We start from the raw sequence: 17240 nt of genomic DNA, 5'->3' as shown, positions 1-17240 counted from the left end.
ACTTTTGTGATTTTATAGCTGTGAGAACCGCCCCCTCCAAAGAAAAACCAAAAACCCTGAAAAAACTAAAGTCAAAAAAAGTCCACAGAACAGTTTAAATCTCAGAGTAACACACAGACTATTAACAACTGTCATAAACAAACAGCATGTACTCAAAGAGCATTGGTTTAATAGATCAGAATATCTTGACTACAAAATTACAGTTTAGCTGATGTAAACTAGAACTTATATTTTGTTTTAATACAACATATTTTTGTTTAACTTTTTATATTAGCTTTGTAAGCAAAGCCTGTCTTTTCTGAGTGAAGGATATCACTGAATATAGCTTCTCTGTTACATTCCAAGAGTTATATATATTATCTTCACTGGAGACAATGACCTCAGGTAAAAAAATGAGCAGCCTTTTTCCACTTTACAGAGCTGCAACATATGGAAGCTATCAGATATCATCTAGACTGCACAATTACATTTCTATTTCTGTAGGTACATGAAAATAGCAAGATCAAAATCAAGAAGTGGAACAAAGAAAAAAATCAGGTGTCAGCTTAACAGAAATTATGCAGGTTTAAATTCTATGATGTACAATGATGAAATCTATCTATATTAGCTCCTTTCTAGTGCTCTAAGACTTTTAAAATCATTAAAAAATGTTTAATCCCCTTCTCCATAAATATAAGTTGTTATCAAAATGTTTGACAGACAGCAAGTATATTCAGTTTTACACTGCTTTTTCAAATGTATCATCTCAAATGGAATGCAGGGGTCAGCAGTAACTATATTCTGGTATATCACCAATCTGTCAATGGAATTCAGTTCCATGTCCAGAGAATAAATGACAGTAGAATACTGATGAATGGATTAAATCAAAATGATATGGAGTTATGAGTAAAGTAACAAGAAAAAATAATTATGATAGACAACATACAGGATTATCCAATACATTTGTTTCAAAATCACAGTATAGTGGGAGACAGTAAGAAGCTATAAGGCTAACAGACTAATCTTAAACTGTTTGGAACAAAGTTGCATTTCATTATGTGATGTTATCAACATATTTCAGACAGTACTATAGTAAAGGGGTGTCTAAACCTGAATTACTGATGTTTAGATACAAATCTATTATTAACAAAGTAGCACATGTAGAGGCATTACTAAGGCAGTGAAACATAATAAAAATATCACAGGTGCTAAGTTCTCTTTACTGAATGTGTGACCTTGGGCAAATCACTAACCTTCCTCGATTGGTTTCCTCATGTGCAAAAATGAAGGTAATAATGCTGCCTTCAATAATTATAATTCAACCTTACAGTTAGGGCTCAATGAGACAGTGAATAAGAATCTTAAAAGTCTAAACCCTACAAATTAGTAGTTATATTGTAAGGAGGGAGAAGCTAAATTTACCTTTATATGTTCTAAAACAGCGGTGGCAACATTTGTATGGAGATCAATAAGTCTTTTTTTTTCAAGGAGTTCTGGCAAAGAGCTACAAGTATCAAAAAATTGAAAATTAACCGTTAAATTTTCTAAGGAAATGACATAAATTTTAATAAAACTCAAACCTGGGTGTTTCCTCTGAGGAAATTTGGAAGAGTAAAACAGGGCCAAAATTACATGTTAAACTATCAACTGAACTTAATCTCTAGGCTTGAACATATACAGTATTTACACTTTAATACAGTTGAAATGCTTCTTATTTTAAAATAATCTGCCTCCCAAATATCATCATTCTATCATTTCACTTTCTAATTCCAAAACTTGGAGGTTTAGAATAAAATCAGAAATGGGAAAATTTTACCTATATTTCTAAAACATGAAATTCTCTCTCCTTGATGGTATTTAAAGATTCCAAAAGATACTGCTTAAACTTTAGCTAACATAGTAATAGCAGCAACAATAAAATTAACAATAACTCACCTTACCTTATCATCAATGCTATCTCAGTGACAAAATGACTCCCATTACACAATTCTAACTAGTAAAAGAAACAAATGATCTGCTATATAAAGGATTCATGTTGGTAACTGGCAGAAAACAAGAAAATTCTGTAAAGCAGCAATCCTTCAATTAAAAAAATAAAGGAGGGAACTCTAGTCAGCTTGAATACAGTAAAAACACAATTCAGTTCTTTGGACTTAGAGGTATATGCTATTACTATTCCCTATCATGAAAAATACTTATCGATTTTTTAACTTCCAATATAAATCATATCAACAGAAAGACTTCAAAGAGGATATACGGCTTACTCACCTAACAGCTGATGTTAGCTTAGCAGTATTGTCAGAAAGCATACTTATGGCTCCTTCATCTTCGCCTTCTAGTCCCTGGGAAAGAAAAAGAGGTCCCAGTAACTACTCAGAAATCCCAAGCCAAAGCACTGATTTTCATCAATATATTCCTAGAATCACTGATAAACAGTAGTAAGATTTAGATCACCCAGAATAAAAATTCTTCCCCTCTTAAGGAGCAAGCATCTGCATTTTTGACAGTTATAGAAAAGTTCTAGTCACCACCAATCTAATGAATGGTTGGATGACTAAAAAGGAAGCATCTGGCATTTTCAGATAAAGAAATAGCTCCAGAGACCTGCCACAGGTCACTACACATAGTAATAAACAGAGACGAAATTTGAAGTGAGATCAAAGTATAGTAAAATGAGCAGCACTGGAACATACATGTCTAAAATAAACTCACATATATTTTTTCAAATCATAAATTTTTAAATTTTTTAAATGTTCCCTCTACTCCTCAGAACTTAAGATTTCTTTTTTTTTTAAAAATATTTTATGTAACAATCTTTTTTTGTCGTTAAAGCAATGAAAGGTCTTGAATTTTTATAAGGGAAAAAAGTTAACCTCTTTTTCCTTCTAGATGTCCTCCTGCTTCCCTTATATTTCCAAGAAAGCAAACAGAATCTTACCATAATGCTTTTAAGTCGTTTAACCTCATCTTCCTGTGCTCTGTAAGACTCTAGTTCTTGCTGAACTGATTCTGCAACTTCTGGGAATGGACTAAAACAGTTTGGCAGAAGAGGAATTATGAGTATAAGATTAAAAGATTGACTTTTGTGTGAATCTTGAAACATATACAATGAGGATTGTTTTAAACGTACCTATTTATATTTGCATATATTTTATATACAACATAGGCAGAAAACATTAGGATAAATCAAACTACATTTTCTTGTGATATCTATTTACATTCTAAATACTACTTTAAAATGTATATCATAATACTTCTATATGTAAACAAATTTAAATTGTATTTCTATTCTTTTCACTGACTGTATCGATTTTTCTTCAACCTTTAGCTATTAAAAAAAATAAAAAGATCTTTAAGTGACTGAAAAACAAAGGAAGAGAAGCATGGCACATCAAAGACCAACTAAATATTATGACCCATAACACGGTGCCAAAGGGTCCATGTAACTACAAAGATGTAGCAAAAAATATTACATGCAGCTAACTGTGAAAAAAACCTTTCAAATCTGTAAATTTGATACATAGAACATCACTGGTAAAAACAGAATGTAGGCCAGTTTTGTTGGTCCAATCCCTGATATCTCCTCAGTATGTATAGTTTAGAAGCAATTTCCATAGACTTCAGATACAACTCATCTGCAATCATTGACCAACTCAGGCAGAAACTGTCATGCAGTGTTAATCCTGAACGTATCTAGATGAGTAGGTGTTGACCATGAAATAGTTCCTAACATAAGTATTTTTCATCTACAGCCTGAGGGGAGGCCAGAAGCTTTCTCTCTTTTAAGGAAGAAATGGTCACTTCTCATCAAGCAATAAAACAAAAACTTTTCCCCATTCCTCCACTCTGATACTTGATAACACTTCATTAATGATCAGCAAAGAAATGACAAAATCTGAAACGATTGTGAGGAACACAGTCCAGTTTTACATACAAATGCAGGCCCTAACTGAGGTCCAGACGAGTCTGTTGGCAAAAGATAGCAGTGAGCAGGTAAAATGTTCTGGCTGATCCTTAAAATTTCTAGTACCTTTGGGTCTCAGAGCTGACAGACAATGATCGCTGCCTGCATTTACTGAGAGATTACTGTATGCCAAAGGAGTTAAGTCACTTCCCTGTAGCTCAAGACAGTAAAGAATCTGACTGCAATGCAGGAGACCTGGGTTCGACCCCTGGGTTGGGAAGATCCTCTGGAGAAGGGAATGGCTACTCACTCCAATCTTCTTGCCTGGAGAATCCCATGGACAGAGGAACCTGGCGGGCTACACATGGGATCAAATGGCAAATTGCTACAAATTTTTCACCTGTTATTCCTAATGTACTTTGAATAAAACTGGTTTTCAGGCTTAAGTATTTTCTCCACAGATAGCTAAAATTGGGTTTGTCCGAAGGCATGCAAGGAACAAAAAGGGTAAATCACACCTTGATGTTTCCCTATCGCTGAAACCAATCTTAATAAAAGGCAGAAATAGTGCTACAGAGGGTCAATGGGGACAGAAATGAAATTTAGAAAGACTACGTATAAAATCTACAAAATCATATGGAATGGACTTATTTTAAAGGGAAGTGGTCCCAACAAAACAACAAAAGCAACATAAGAACTAGGAAAGTAAGCAATAATGACACAGCTCCTTAGACTATTTAATTTACAGTTCTTATTCATTGTGTACATGAACCACTATGACTGGTTTTGATTTTTTTTTAAAATCAAATTAAGTCAGGTGACATTTTTGCATTTGTTTAGGGGTTGAATCTTTCACTTATCAATGTTTTTCTTATTTACCTTCCTTTATGTTTCTGCCAAAATTTATCAACAGGAGTTAAATCATAAGACTTCTTGTTTTTTCTCTTTGGTCTAGCACCAGCTGGAGAATTCTCCGTTCCCAAAGACTCTTCCAAGTTAACTCTGTTCAAGTGGAAATCCTAGGAAAGAGTAATCCTGTTTTAAGTAACAGTTTTCTAAGTTTAAGAACATTTCCTACAACAAGAAAAATAACACAGATTATTGCTGCCTTATCTACTATTTCAAAAGACCTTCTTTCAACGTTTTATTACATAAAGGTACCTTTAATAGTTTACATATTTTAATTAAGCAGTAGATGCATATGATTACAATTCAAAAAATACATAAAACCGTGTTAAGGTTCTTGTGTATCCTACTAGTAAAATATTTTTGCATATGTCAGTAAACAAATATCACTTAAGTTGTAAAGAATGAGATTACATTATACATATTTAGTATCTCACTTTTCTCAATTAATAATGTATTTAGAGCTCTTCTCTGAATATGTACATCTATCTTATTTTTATCATGTCTACATAGTAGTTGAATATTTGACTCTATTTATTTGACCTGATCTCTTGATGCTAAAATGTTTCCAACAACAAACATAATCTTAAATGTAATTTTTAAACTCTTACAGGATATTAATAGCCTGATCTGTTCCTTGATGAACTGCATTAAAAAAAAATTACAACAGAAGTTCCAAAAACAATAGCATTCCTTTTTATATAAATTCTAAGAGCCAGTCAGACTAATGGTTGCTAAGCTTTTCTGTGTAGACATAATTTTACCTATTTGAGGTTTGATTTTTTCCTCCCTTCTCAAAAAACAAACATACAAAATTAATGAATTTATCTTTTTAGGTCCTTCATGTAACAGCAATGTTTTATGGTTCAACTCTACTCTGAGGAAGAGTGAACTAGAGAAAACACGGACATCAATAAGTGAGTAAATGAATGATAAGCAAAAGAATTCATATGGAGAAATTAACTACCATGACTGTGATAAAATCATCTTAACTCTAAGATATAAGTGCTTAATGATTAAGCTTCTAGGTCTTAGCAAATTAAATGTAGTCAATATAATTTAATTTCCTCTTGATAGAAAAAGGTCACTAATACTGTGTTTATATCCTTAAACCACACCTTATAACTTTCATGAATAAATTCGTTACAGTAGCTTACTTCCTAGCCATATTCCCCATTACATAAAAAGCCAGAGTTCGAAATATGTAGACATCTAACTGCTAGTAGAGTAAGTAATAAGCCTATTGACAAAGAAGAGTATATTATTTCAACTTGTTAGTATTATGCCTTTCCTACAGTCTCCTTAAATTATCATAGGATAAACATAACACAATATAACCCTATTTAATTCCTTTTCTCAGTCCATATATTAACCTCACCTTTGCACAACAAATCATCCATATAGGAAGAAACACAATAAATAGATGTTAACAGCTACATCTGAGAAGAACCATTGTTTTTAAAAGTTATGTAACAAAACAAAGATAATGAAGAAGAGAAACATTTCTGAAGACTAAGCTTTATGAACTAGAATTTCCAGTGAAGTACTATTTCCATGGGGATGACACAGCTCATTCAAAATCAAAGTAATCTATTAGCAAAATCAGTGGTCTAAAAATAGGACATCATATTATTACACCTAAGTATTGATGGAATACTTAAAACACAAAATGCTAAAAGAATAAAAGAAGTTAAAAGAGTTTTGAGAAATAATAGTAGCAGAACATTCCCACTGTTTGCAATAATAGCCAGGCAAATAAGGAAAAGTAATTTTAGCCTTGAAAACTGGGAAATCAGAATATTCTGTGCTGTACTCAATCATGTTAAAGAAGCTGAACATTTATACACAAATAAAAGACAACAAAATTAGTTTTACCATGGCAGAGTCTAATCTATTTCTACTGATATTCATATTTTCCTGACTTAGAAGACTGGACAATGGTATGCCAAATCAGCAGACAGAAATAAAACTTATTGGGAGAAAAAAAAACAAGAAGGAAATTCCACTGGGAAGTGCTAAAAACACAGATAAGTATTCAGTGGTCTTCTATTTCTTTCACAAGCTAAAGCAGTCCAAGAGAAATAGACAGAGCCAATATTAAAAAATTACATTTGGGTAATATATGTAACACCTATTTATGCAGAGCTGAGAATTATATCCACATGAGAAAAAAAGCCAAACAAAGTAAAAGTAACTTTTATTTGGCAAGGAATTAAGTCTCTAGATATATCAGTTTGTAGGAAATACTGGAGAAAAGAGAAATACAGTCAAATTTTACCCCACAAAGTTACAATCAGACAAATGCAGAAATGTCATGAAGCTTAAGAAAATGAGTGGGGGGGCGGTCCTAAGATGGCAGAGGAATAGGACGGGGAGACCACTTTCTCCCCCACAAATTCTTTGAAAGAACATTTGAACGCTGAGCAAATTCCACAAAACAACTTCCAAATGCTGGCAGAGGACATCAGACACTCAGAAAGGCAGCCCACTGTCTTTGAAAGAAGATGAAGTCTTGAGGCTACTGTAAGAATAAGACTGAAAACCAGAGGCTTAAGTCCAAAACCTGTGAACACCAGAGAACTCCTGACTCCAGGCAACATTAATCAATAGGAGCTCATCAAACGCCTCCACACCTACACTGAAACCAAGCACCACCCAAGGGCCAACAAGTTCCAGAGCAAGACATACCACGCAAATTCTCCAGCAACACAGGAACATAGCCCTGAGCAACAATATACAGGCTGCCCGAAGTCACACCAAACCCACTGATATCTCAAAACTCACTACTGGACACTTCATTGCACTCCAGAGAGAAGAAATCCAGCTTCAGCCACCAGAACACCGATACAAGCTTCCCTAACCAGGAGGCCTTGGCAAGTAACCTGTCCAACCCCACCCACAGCGAGGAACCTCCACAATAAAGAGGAACCACAAACTGCCAGAATACGGAAAGGCCACTCCAAACACAGCAATCTAAACAAGATGAAAAGGCAAAGAAACACCCAGCAGGTAAAGGAACAGGATAGAATCCCACCAACCAAAACAAAGAGGAAGAGATAGGGAATCTACCTGATAAAGGATTCCGAACAATGAGAGTGAAAATGATCCAAAACCTTGAAAACAAACTGAAGTTACAGATAAATAGCCTGGAGACAAGGATTGAGAAGATGCAAGAAATGTTTAACAAGGACCTAGAAGAAATAAAAAAGAGTCAATATATAATGAATAATGCAATAAATGAGATCAAAAACACTCTGAAGGGAACCAACAGTAGAATAACAGAGGCAGGAGATAGGATAAGTGAGGTAGAAGATAGAATGGTAGAAATAAATGAAGCAGAGAGGAAAAAAGAAAAAAGAATTAAAAGAAATGAGGACAACCTCAGAGACCTCTGGGACAATGTGAAACGCCCCAACATTCGAATCATAGGAGTCCCAAAAGAAGAAGACAAAAAGAAAGGCCATGAGAAAATACTTGAGGAGATAATAGTTGAAAACTTCCCTAAAATGGGGAAGGAAATTGTCACCCAAGTCCAAGAAACCCAGAGAGTCCCAAACAGAATAAACCCAAGGCAAAACACCCCAAGACACATATTAATCAAATTAACAAAGATCAAATACAAAGAACAAATATTAAAAGCAGCAAGGGAGAAACAACAAATAATACACATGGGGATTCCCATAAGGATAACAGCTGATCTTTCAATAGAAACTCTTCAGGCCAGAAAGGAATGGCAGGACATACTTAAAGTGATGAAAGAGAAAAACCCACAGCCCAGATTACTGTACCCAGCAAGGATCTCATTCAAATATGAAGGAGAAATCAAAAGCTTTACAAACAAGCAAAAGTTGAGAGAATTCAGCACCACCAAACCAGCTCTCCAACAAATGTTAAAGGATCTTCTCTAGACAGGAAATGCAGAAAGGTTGTATATACTCAAACACAAAACAACAAAGTAAACGGCAACAGGATCATACTTATCAATAATTACTTTAAATGTAAATGGGTTGAATGCCCCAACCAAAAGACAATAACTGGCTGAATGGATATAAAAACAAGACCCCTATATGTGGTGTCTACAAGAGACCCACCTTGAAACAAGGGACACATACAGACTGAAAGTGAAGGGCTGGAAAAAGATATTCCACACAAATAGAGACCAAAAGAAAGCAGGAGTAGCAATACGCGTATCAGATAAAATAGACTTTAAAACAAAGGCTGTGAAAAGAGACAAAGAAGGGACACTACATAATGATCAAAGGATCAACCCAAGAAGATATTAATAATTATAAATATATACGCACCCAACATAGGAGCACCACAATATGTAAGACCAATGCTAACAAGTATGAAAGGGGAAATTAACAATAACACAATAATAGTGGGAGACTTTAATATCCCATTCACACCTATGGATAGATCAATTAAACAGAAAATTAACACGGAAACACAAACTTTAAATGATACAATAGACCAGTTAGACCTAACTGATATCTATAGGACATTTCACCCCAAAACAATGAATTTCACCTTTTTCTCAAGTGCACATGGAACCTTCTCCAGGATAGATCACATCCTGGGCTAAAAATCTAGCCTTGGTAAATTCAAAAAAACTGAAATCATTCCAAGCATCTTTTCTGACCACAATGCACTAAGATTAGATGTCAATTACAGGAGAAAAACTATTAAAAATTCCAACATATGGAGGCTGAACAACACGCTGCTGAATAACCAACAAATCACAGAAGAAATAAAAAAAAGAAATCAAAACATGCAAAGAAACGAATGAAAATGAAAACACAACAACCCAAAATCTATGGGACACTATAAAAGCGGTGCTAAGGGGAAGGTTCATAGCAATACAGGCTTACCTCAAGAAACAAGAAAAAAGTCAAATAACCTAACTCTACACCTAAAGCAACTAGAAAAAGAAGAAATGAAGAACCCCAGGGTTAGTAAAAGGAAAGAAATCTTAAAAATTAGGGCAGAAATAAATGCAAATGAAACAAAAGAGACCACAGCAAAAATCAAAAACGCCGAAAGCTGTTTCTTTGAGAAGATAAATAAAACTGACAAATCATTAGCCAGACTCATCAAGACACAAAGGGAGAAGAATCAAATCAACAAAATTAGAAATGAAAATGGAGAGATCACAACAGACAACACAGAAATACAAAGGATCATAAGAGACTACTATCAGCAACTATATGCCAATAAAATGGACAACTTGGAAGAAATGGACAAATTCTTAGAAAAGTACAACTTTCCAAAACTGAACCAGGAAGAAATAGAAAATCTTAAAAAACCCATCACAAGCACGGAAATTGAAACTGTAATCAGAAATCTTCCAACAAACAAAAGCCCAGGACCAGACGGCTTCACAGCTGAATTCTACCAAAAATTCAGAGAAGAGCTAACACCTATCCTACTCAAACTCTTCCAGAAAATTGCAGAGGAAGGTAAACTTCCAAACTCATTCTATGAGGACACCATCACCCAAATACCAAAACCAGACAAAGATGCCACAAAAAAAGAAAACTAAACGCCAATATCACTGGTGAACATAGATGCAAAAATCCTTAACAAAATTCTAGCAAACAGAATCCAACAACATACTAAAAAGATCATACATCATGACCAAGTGGGCTTTATCGCAGGGATGCAAGGATTCTTCAGTATCTGCAAATCAATCAATGTAATACACCACATTAACAAATTGAAAGATAAAAACCATATGATTATCTCAACAGATGTAGAGAAAGCCTTTGACAAAAATTCAACATCGATTTATGATAAAAACCCTCCAGAAAGCAGGAATAGAAGGAACATACCTCAACATAATAAAAGCTATATATGACAAACCCACAGCAAGCATCACCCTCAATGGTGAAAACTTGAAAGCATTTCCTCTAAAGTCAGGAACAAGACAAGGGTGCCCACTCTCACGACTACTATTCAACATAGTTTTGGAAGTGTTGGCCACAGCAATCAGAGCAGAAAAAGAAATAAAAGGAATCCAGATTGGAAAAGAAGTAAAACTCTCACTGTTTGCAGATGACATGATTCTCTACATAGAAAACCCTGAAGACTCCACCAGAAAATTACTAGAGCTAATCAATGAATATAGTAAAGTTGCAGGATATAAAATTAACACACAGAAATCCCTTGCATTCCTATACACTAACAATGAGAAAACAGAAAGAGAAATTAAGGAAACAATTCCATTCACCATTGCAATGAAAAAAAAAAAAAACTTAGGAATATATCTACCTAAAGAAACAAAAGACCTATATACAGAAAACTATAAACACTGGTGAAAGAAATCAGGAGTCAGGCGCGCTACCATTGCGCCACAAGGTCACGCTTAAAGAAATCAAAGAGGACACAAATAGATGGAGAAATATACCATGTTCATAGATTAGAAGAATCAATATAGTGAGAATGAGTATACTACCCAAAGCAATCTATAGATTCAATGCAATCCCTATCAAGCTACCAATGGTATTTTTCACAGAACTAGAACAAATAATTTCACAATCTCTATGGAAATACAAAAAACCTTGACTAGCCAAAGCAATCTTGAAAAAGAAGAATGGAACTGGAGGAATCAACCTGCCTGACTTCAGACTATACTACAAAGCCACAGTCATCAAGACAGTATGGTACTGGCACAAAGACGGAAATAGAGATCAATGGAACAAAACAGAAAGCCCAGAGATAAATCCATGCACCTATGGACACCTTATCTTTGGCAAAGGAGGCAAGAATATATAATGGAGAACAGACAATCTCTTTGACAAGTGGTTCTGGGAAAACTGGTCAACCACTTGTAAAAGAATTAAACTAGAACACTTTTCTAATACCATACACAAAAATAAACTCAAAGTGGATTAAAGATCTAAACATAAGACCAGAAACTATAAACTCCTAGAGGAAAACATAGGCAAAACACTCTCCGACATAAATCACATCAGGATTCTCTATGACCCACCTTCCAGAGTATTGGAAATAAAAGCAAAAATAAACAAATGGGACCTAATTAAACTTAAAAGCTTTTGCACAATAAACAAAACTATAAGCAAGGTGAAAAGACAGCCTTCACAATGGGAGAAAATAACAGCAAATGAAGCAACAAAAATATACAAGCAATTCCTGCAGCTCAATTCCAGAAAAATAAAAGACCCAATCAAAAAATGGGCCAAAGAACTAAACAGACATTTCTACAAAGAATACATACAGATGGCTAACAAACACATGAAAAGATGCTCAACATCACTCATTATCAGAGAAATGCAAATCAAAACCACAATGAGGTACCATCTCACACTGGTCAGAATGGTTGCTATCCAAAAGTCTACAAGCAATAAATGCTGGAGAGGGTGTGGAGAAAAGGGAACCCTCTTACACTGTTGGTGGGAATGCAAACTAGTACAGCCACTATGGAGAACAGTGTGGAGATTCCTTAAAAAACTGGAAACAGAACTGCCATATGACCCAGCAATACCTCTGCTGGGCATACACACTGAGGAAACAAGAATTGAAAGAGACACGTGTACCCCAATGTTCATCGCAGCACTGTTTATAATAGCCAGGACATGGAAGCAACCTAGATGCCCATCAGCAGACAAATGGATAAGAAAGCTGTGGTACATATACACAATGGAATATTACTCAGCCATTAAAAAGAATACATTTGAATCAGTTCTAATGAGGTGAATGAAACTGGAGCCTATTATACAGAGTGAAGTAAGCCAGAAAGAAAAACAACAATACAGTATACTAACGCATATATATGGAATTTAGAAAGATGGTAACGATGACCCTGTATGTGAGACAGCAAGAGAGACACAGATGTACAGAACAGTCTTTGGACTCTGGGAGAAGGCGAGGGTGGGATGATTTGCGAGAATGGCATTGAAACATGTAAATTATCATATGTGAAACGAATCACCAGTCCAGGTTTGATGCATGAGACAGGGTGCTCAGGGCTGGTGCACTGGGATGACTCAGAGAGATGGGATGGGGAGGGAGTTGGGAGGGGGGTTCAGGACATGTACACCCGTGGTGGATTCATGTCAATGTATGGCAAAACCACTAAAATACTGTAAAGTAATTAACCTCCAATTAAAATAAATAAATTTATATTAAAAAAAAGAAAATGAGTGATTCTAAAATGTTTTTCTAATACCCTTTCATTATATATTAACTTGGAAATGACTTCCTTTTCTTGAGTGGTACGAACAAAATAAACTTTATTAAAGTCCTTATGTATATTAGTATAAATTCTGATCTAATATTTTCAATAATGAGTCAGTAGTGGAGGGCCAAAGGTACAAAAAAAGGCACCCAAAATTTGAAAAAAAAAAACAAAGACCAACTAAAGGACAAGACACTGTGATGAAATAATGTCCATTACATTTGCCTAAAACTACTCATTGCAGTTCAACAATCAAAACCATAGCCACTGCAACCAAGACATAATAAAAAGGAATCATGACTTTCTAATTACTAATTTTGCTCCTTATATCCTGATAAAGGAAAGGCATGCTGCCAAGTTTTTCATCAGAAGAGTGTCTTTCCCATATTAAAAGACAATTATCCTGTGACATACAGAGAAGATGTGTGAATTTTCTCAGCAGTTTCCAGGGTCCAATACATAAATATTACCAATGTTCTGGATTTTCAGGCAAAAATACTTAATATAAAAAGCAAGTTCCAATTTCAAGGTAAACTTGAAAGTCTCATCTAGAACTCTTACTCCATCTTGTGGATGTAGAGGGTATAACTAATAAGGAGTTTAAAAGCTTGGAGGAAACTTCATAAGCTGTGGTTTTTAACAATCATCAACAACAACAACAACAACAAAAAGCCTTGGTTACAATTGACTGTGCTGTCTTAGTTGTAGTTTTTCCACATCTACAAACTGTATTAAAATTAACGAACAGGATTAAGTCAATGTAAGTTGTGTAGGTTATTATAAACAAATTTTTAAAGAGTATTTTCATAAGACCTAAATATTCTAATAATGTCATTGAGAAAAGATGCCTTAAAGGGTAATATGGAATCTGAGAACCTAGACTCAGAAAGAAAGTTAACTAGAGATGTGCACTTCTCTATTATTTATAACACAGAATAAAAATACCAATAACCCAAATGTCTGCAGGAATCCATTCTATTGGACTGGGCTGCATGGAGGTTATTTAGAACCCATCTATTCTAACCTCTACTTAGGCAGGGATCATGCCTGCTTGGTTTTCCTTATATCCCAGTGACCAGCACAGTGTCTGGTACAGAGGAGGCACTTAGTATTTGTTGAATTGAATTCCTTGGAAATACACGGTTTCCAACTTTTTATTCTGTGATGATCAGAACAAAGCCCCCAAGTCCCTATCATATACTTCTACCATCTTGTATTTTTAAAGTATATTTTAACCTCAAAGAGTAGAAAATAAAAATTATTAACAGTATATTCTATCTCATAAGGATTAGAAGGGTAATAAAATGTAAAGCATTAAAAAAAAAACCTAGTATAAAGATCAGTCAGGAAAACTCATTTCATATTCCTTATTATTTGCATTTCACTCTAGAACAGCAAAAAAACATCTCAAAACCAGTATTTGGGAGAATGTGTGCTGTTAACTTGTGTTTCTCAAGTTCTCTACTGACAGTGGGGACTCAGCTTATTCCTTTATATTGCAATTACCCTGTACACACATTTTATCTTCTTCACTCAGAGCAGCACATACTTTCAACTCCTTCAGGAATGCTTCAAGTTCAGGTATTAGAATGGATCCCAGTCTCTTGATGCTCTATACAGCCTCCATGTACCAGTGGCAGCAGTAAATATGTGACCTCTGAACTATATGCTTTAAGAGCCTTGCTCCCACCCAACAGTCAGGGTCCCAACAATTAAAGCTAATTTGACACCATCAAAACTACCTCATCAAGTCCATCAATCCATTTGGGTCTTTATATTATCCCCTTTCAGATCCCATGTCTCATTCTTACTGGATTCCTGAAACCACTCTGTCTACCCTCTAGAACTTGTACTCAGTCATCAGCAAAATCTCCTGTTCTGAACATATATTCTCAACCTCCATTGTACTTTCTTGCTTTAGTTGAACTACAACTGGCAATCTCCTGTAGCCTTCTCAGAGAGCAATCACCTTCTTTTTTACTTGTCACACATCTCATACTACTGGACTCAGGATCAGGCTGGGTATCTTCCTTGTCACTCCCAGACTCTTCACTTGTCCTCTTCCCTAAAACAACTCCAGCTCTGAAGCCCCCATCATCAGCCTATAACAGTAGTTCTTAAGAGACAATTCTGCCCTTCTTTGGCCCCTGGGTATATGTGACAATGGTTGTCAGAACTAAGGGCTGCTATTGGTATCCAGAGGGTGGAGGTTAAGGATGCTGCTAAATAACCTACAAAGCATACGAAAGCCCCCTACAACAAGGAATTATCAGGCCCCAAATGTCAATAAATGTCAATGCTAGGAAATCCTGGTCTGTAGTCATTCTGGTCACTAATGCCTCCTTCAGACCTATAGGACACTCTTATCTCTACAATCAACTTTTCTGTCATTCATCATGGGGAATACATAAACGTGCTGTACTTCCTCTCATTTAAAAATCTTTCTGAGGGCCTTTCCTGATGACTCATTGGTAAAGAATACTCCTGCTAATGCAGGAAACAAGTTCAGTCTCTGGTCTGGGAAGATCCCACATGCCATGGAGCAACTAAACCGGTGCACAACTGTTAAGCCTCTGTCCCAGAGGTAAGAACAGCAACTACTGAGCCCTTGAGCTCCAACTCCTGATGCCCGCCTGCCTCAGAGCCCATGCCCAGTAACAAGAGGCCCATGCACCACAACTAGAGAGCAGCCCTACTTGTCAAAACTAGAGAAAAGCCCATGCAGCAAGGAAGACCTAGCACAGCCAAAATGCATAAATAAATAAAACCATTAAAATCCTCTTCACCACTCCCATCTCTAGATGTTGAAAAGCCTCAGAGATCAGTTCTTAGACCTCTTCTCTCTTCTATCTATATTCATTCCCATGGTGATGCCATCTTACCTCCTGGTTTTAAATGCCACTTATATATGAACTACTTCTAAATTTATTTCTCTAGACGTTTCTCCTTAACTTCAGACTCCTATACTAAAGTATAGGTAATATCAACTACCTAACTACCTAATGATATTAGCTATACTTCAGTATTTTAATAAGCATCTCACATTTAATATGTCCAAAACTCAACCTCTGATCTTCCCCCGAAAACTGCTTCTCCACATCTTTCCCATCTCAATAGTGTTCATTCACAATGACTGAAACTTTGGCATCATCTTTGGGTCTTCTCTCTTACATCTCACATACAATTCATCAGTCAATTCGATTACTCTACATTTCATAGTGATCAAGGCAAAGAAACAGGGGAAAACAATAGAATGGGAAAGTCCAGAGATCTCTTCAAGAAAATTAGAGATACCAAGGGAACATTTCATGCAAAGATGGGCACAATAAAGGACAGAAATGGTAGGGACCTAACAGAAACAGAAGCTATTAAGAGGTGGCAACAATACACAAAGAACTATACAAAAAAGATCTTCAGGACCCAGATAACCATGATGGTGTTATCACCAACCTAAAGCCAGACATCCTGAAATGCGAAGCCAAGTGCGCCTTAGAAAGCATCACTACAAACAAAGCTAGTGGAGATGATGGAATTCCAGTTGAGCTATTTCAAATCCTAAAAGATGATGCTGTGAAAGTGCTTCACTCAATACGCCAGCAAATTTGGATAACTCAGCAGTGGCCACAGGACTGGAAAAGGTCGGTTTTCATTCCAATCCCAAAGAAAGGCAATGCCAAAGAATGCTCAAACTACTGCACAATTGCACTCATCTCACACGCTAGCAAAGTAAATGTTGAAAATTCTCCAAGCCAGGCTTCAACAAGTACATGAACTGTGAACTTCCAGATGTTCAAGCTGGATTTAGAAAAGGCAGAGGAACCATAGGTCAAATTGCTAACATCTGTCGGATCATCGAGAAAGCAAGAGTTCCAGAAAAATATCTACTTCTGCTTTACTGACTATGCCAAAGTTTTTGACTGTGTGGGCCACAACAAACTGTGGATAATTCTTCAAGAGATAGGAATACCAGACCACCTGACCTGCCTCCTGAGAAATCTATATGCAGGTCAGGAAGCAATAGTTAGAACTGGACATGGAACAACAGACTGGTTCCAAATATGGAAAGGAGTACATCAAGGCTGTATATTGTCACCCTGCTTATTTGACTTCTATGCAGAGTACGTCATGAGAAACGCTGGGCTGGATGAAGCACAAACTGGAATCAAGATCGCTGGGAGAAATACCAATAACTTCAGATATGCAGATGACACCACCCTTTTATGGCAGAAAGTTAAGAAGAACTAAAGAGCCTCT

The 17240-nt window shown here is 35.8% G+C and overlaps 1 protein-coding gene across 2 annotated transcripts in view; it reads right to left on the bottom strand.

Annotated features, from left to right (window-relative positions):
- SCFD1 (sec1 family domain containing 1) overlaps window positions 1–17240 on the bottom strand; it is a 112852-nt gene that overhangs the window by 61206 nt on the left and 34406 nt on the right. For both annotated transcript variants that reach the window (XM_043921441.1, XM_043921442.1), the window contains exons 11-14: window positions 4763–4902; window positions 2918–3008; window positions 2248–2321; window positions 1402–1483 (exon numbers count right to left, since the gene is read on the bottom strand). In XM_043921441.1, coding sequence (XP_043777376.1) covers window positions 1402–1483; window positions 2248–2321; window positions 2918–3008; window positions 4763–4902 — 387 coding nt within the window. The remainder of the gene's footprint in view (window positions 1–1401; window positions 1484–2247; window positions 2322–2917; window positions 3009–4762; window positions 4903–17240) is intronic.

Source organism: Cervus elaphus, chromosome 13 (assembly GCF_910594005.1).
Source record: "Cervus elaphus chromosome 13, mCerEla1.1, whole genome shotgun sequence".
Lineage (NCBI taxonomy): Eukaryota > Metazoa > Chordata > Mammalia > Artiodactyla > Cervidae > Cervus > Cervus elaphus.
Note: the sequence above shows the minus strand (reverse complement) of the source record. Positions and strands in the feature narration are given on the sequence as shown.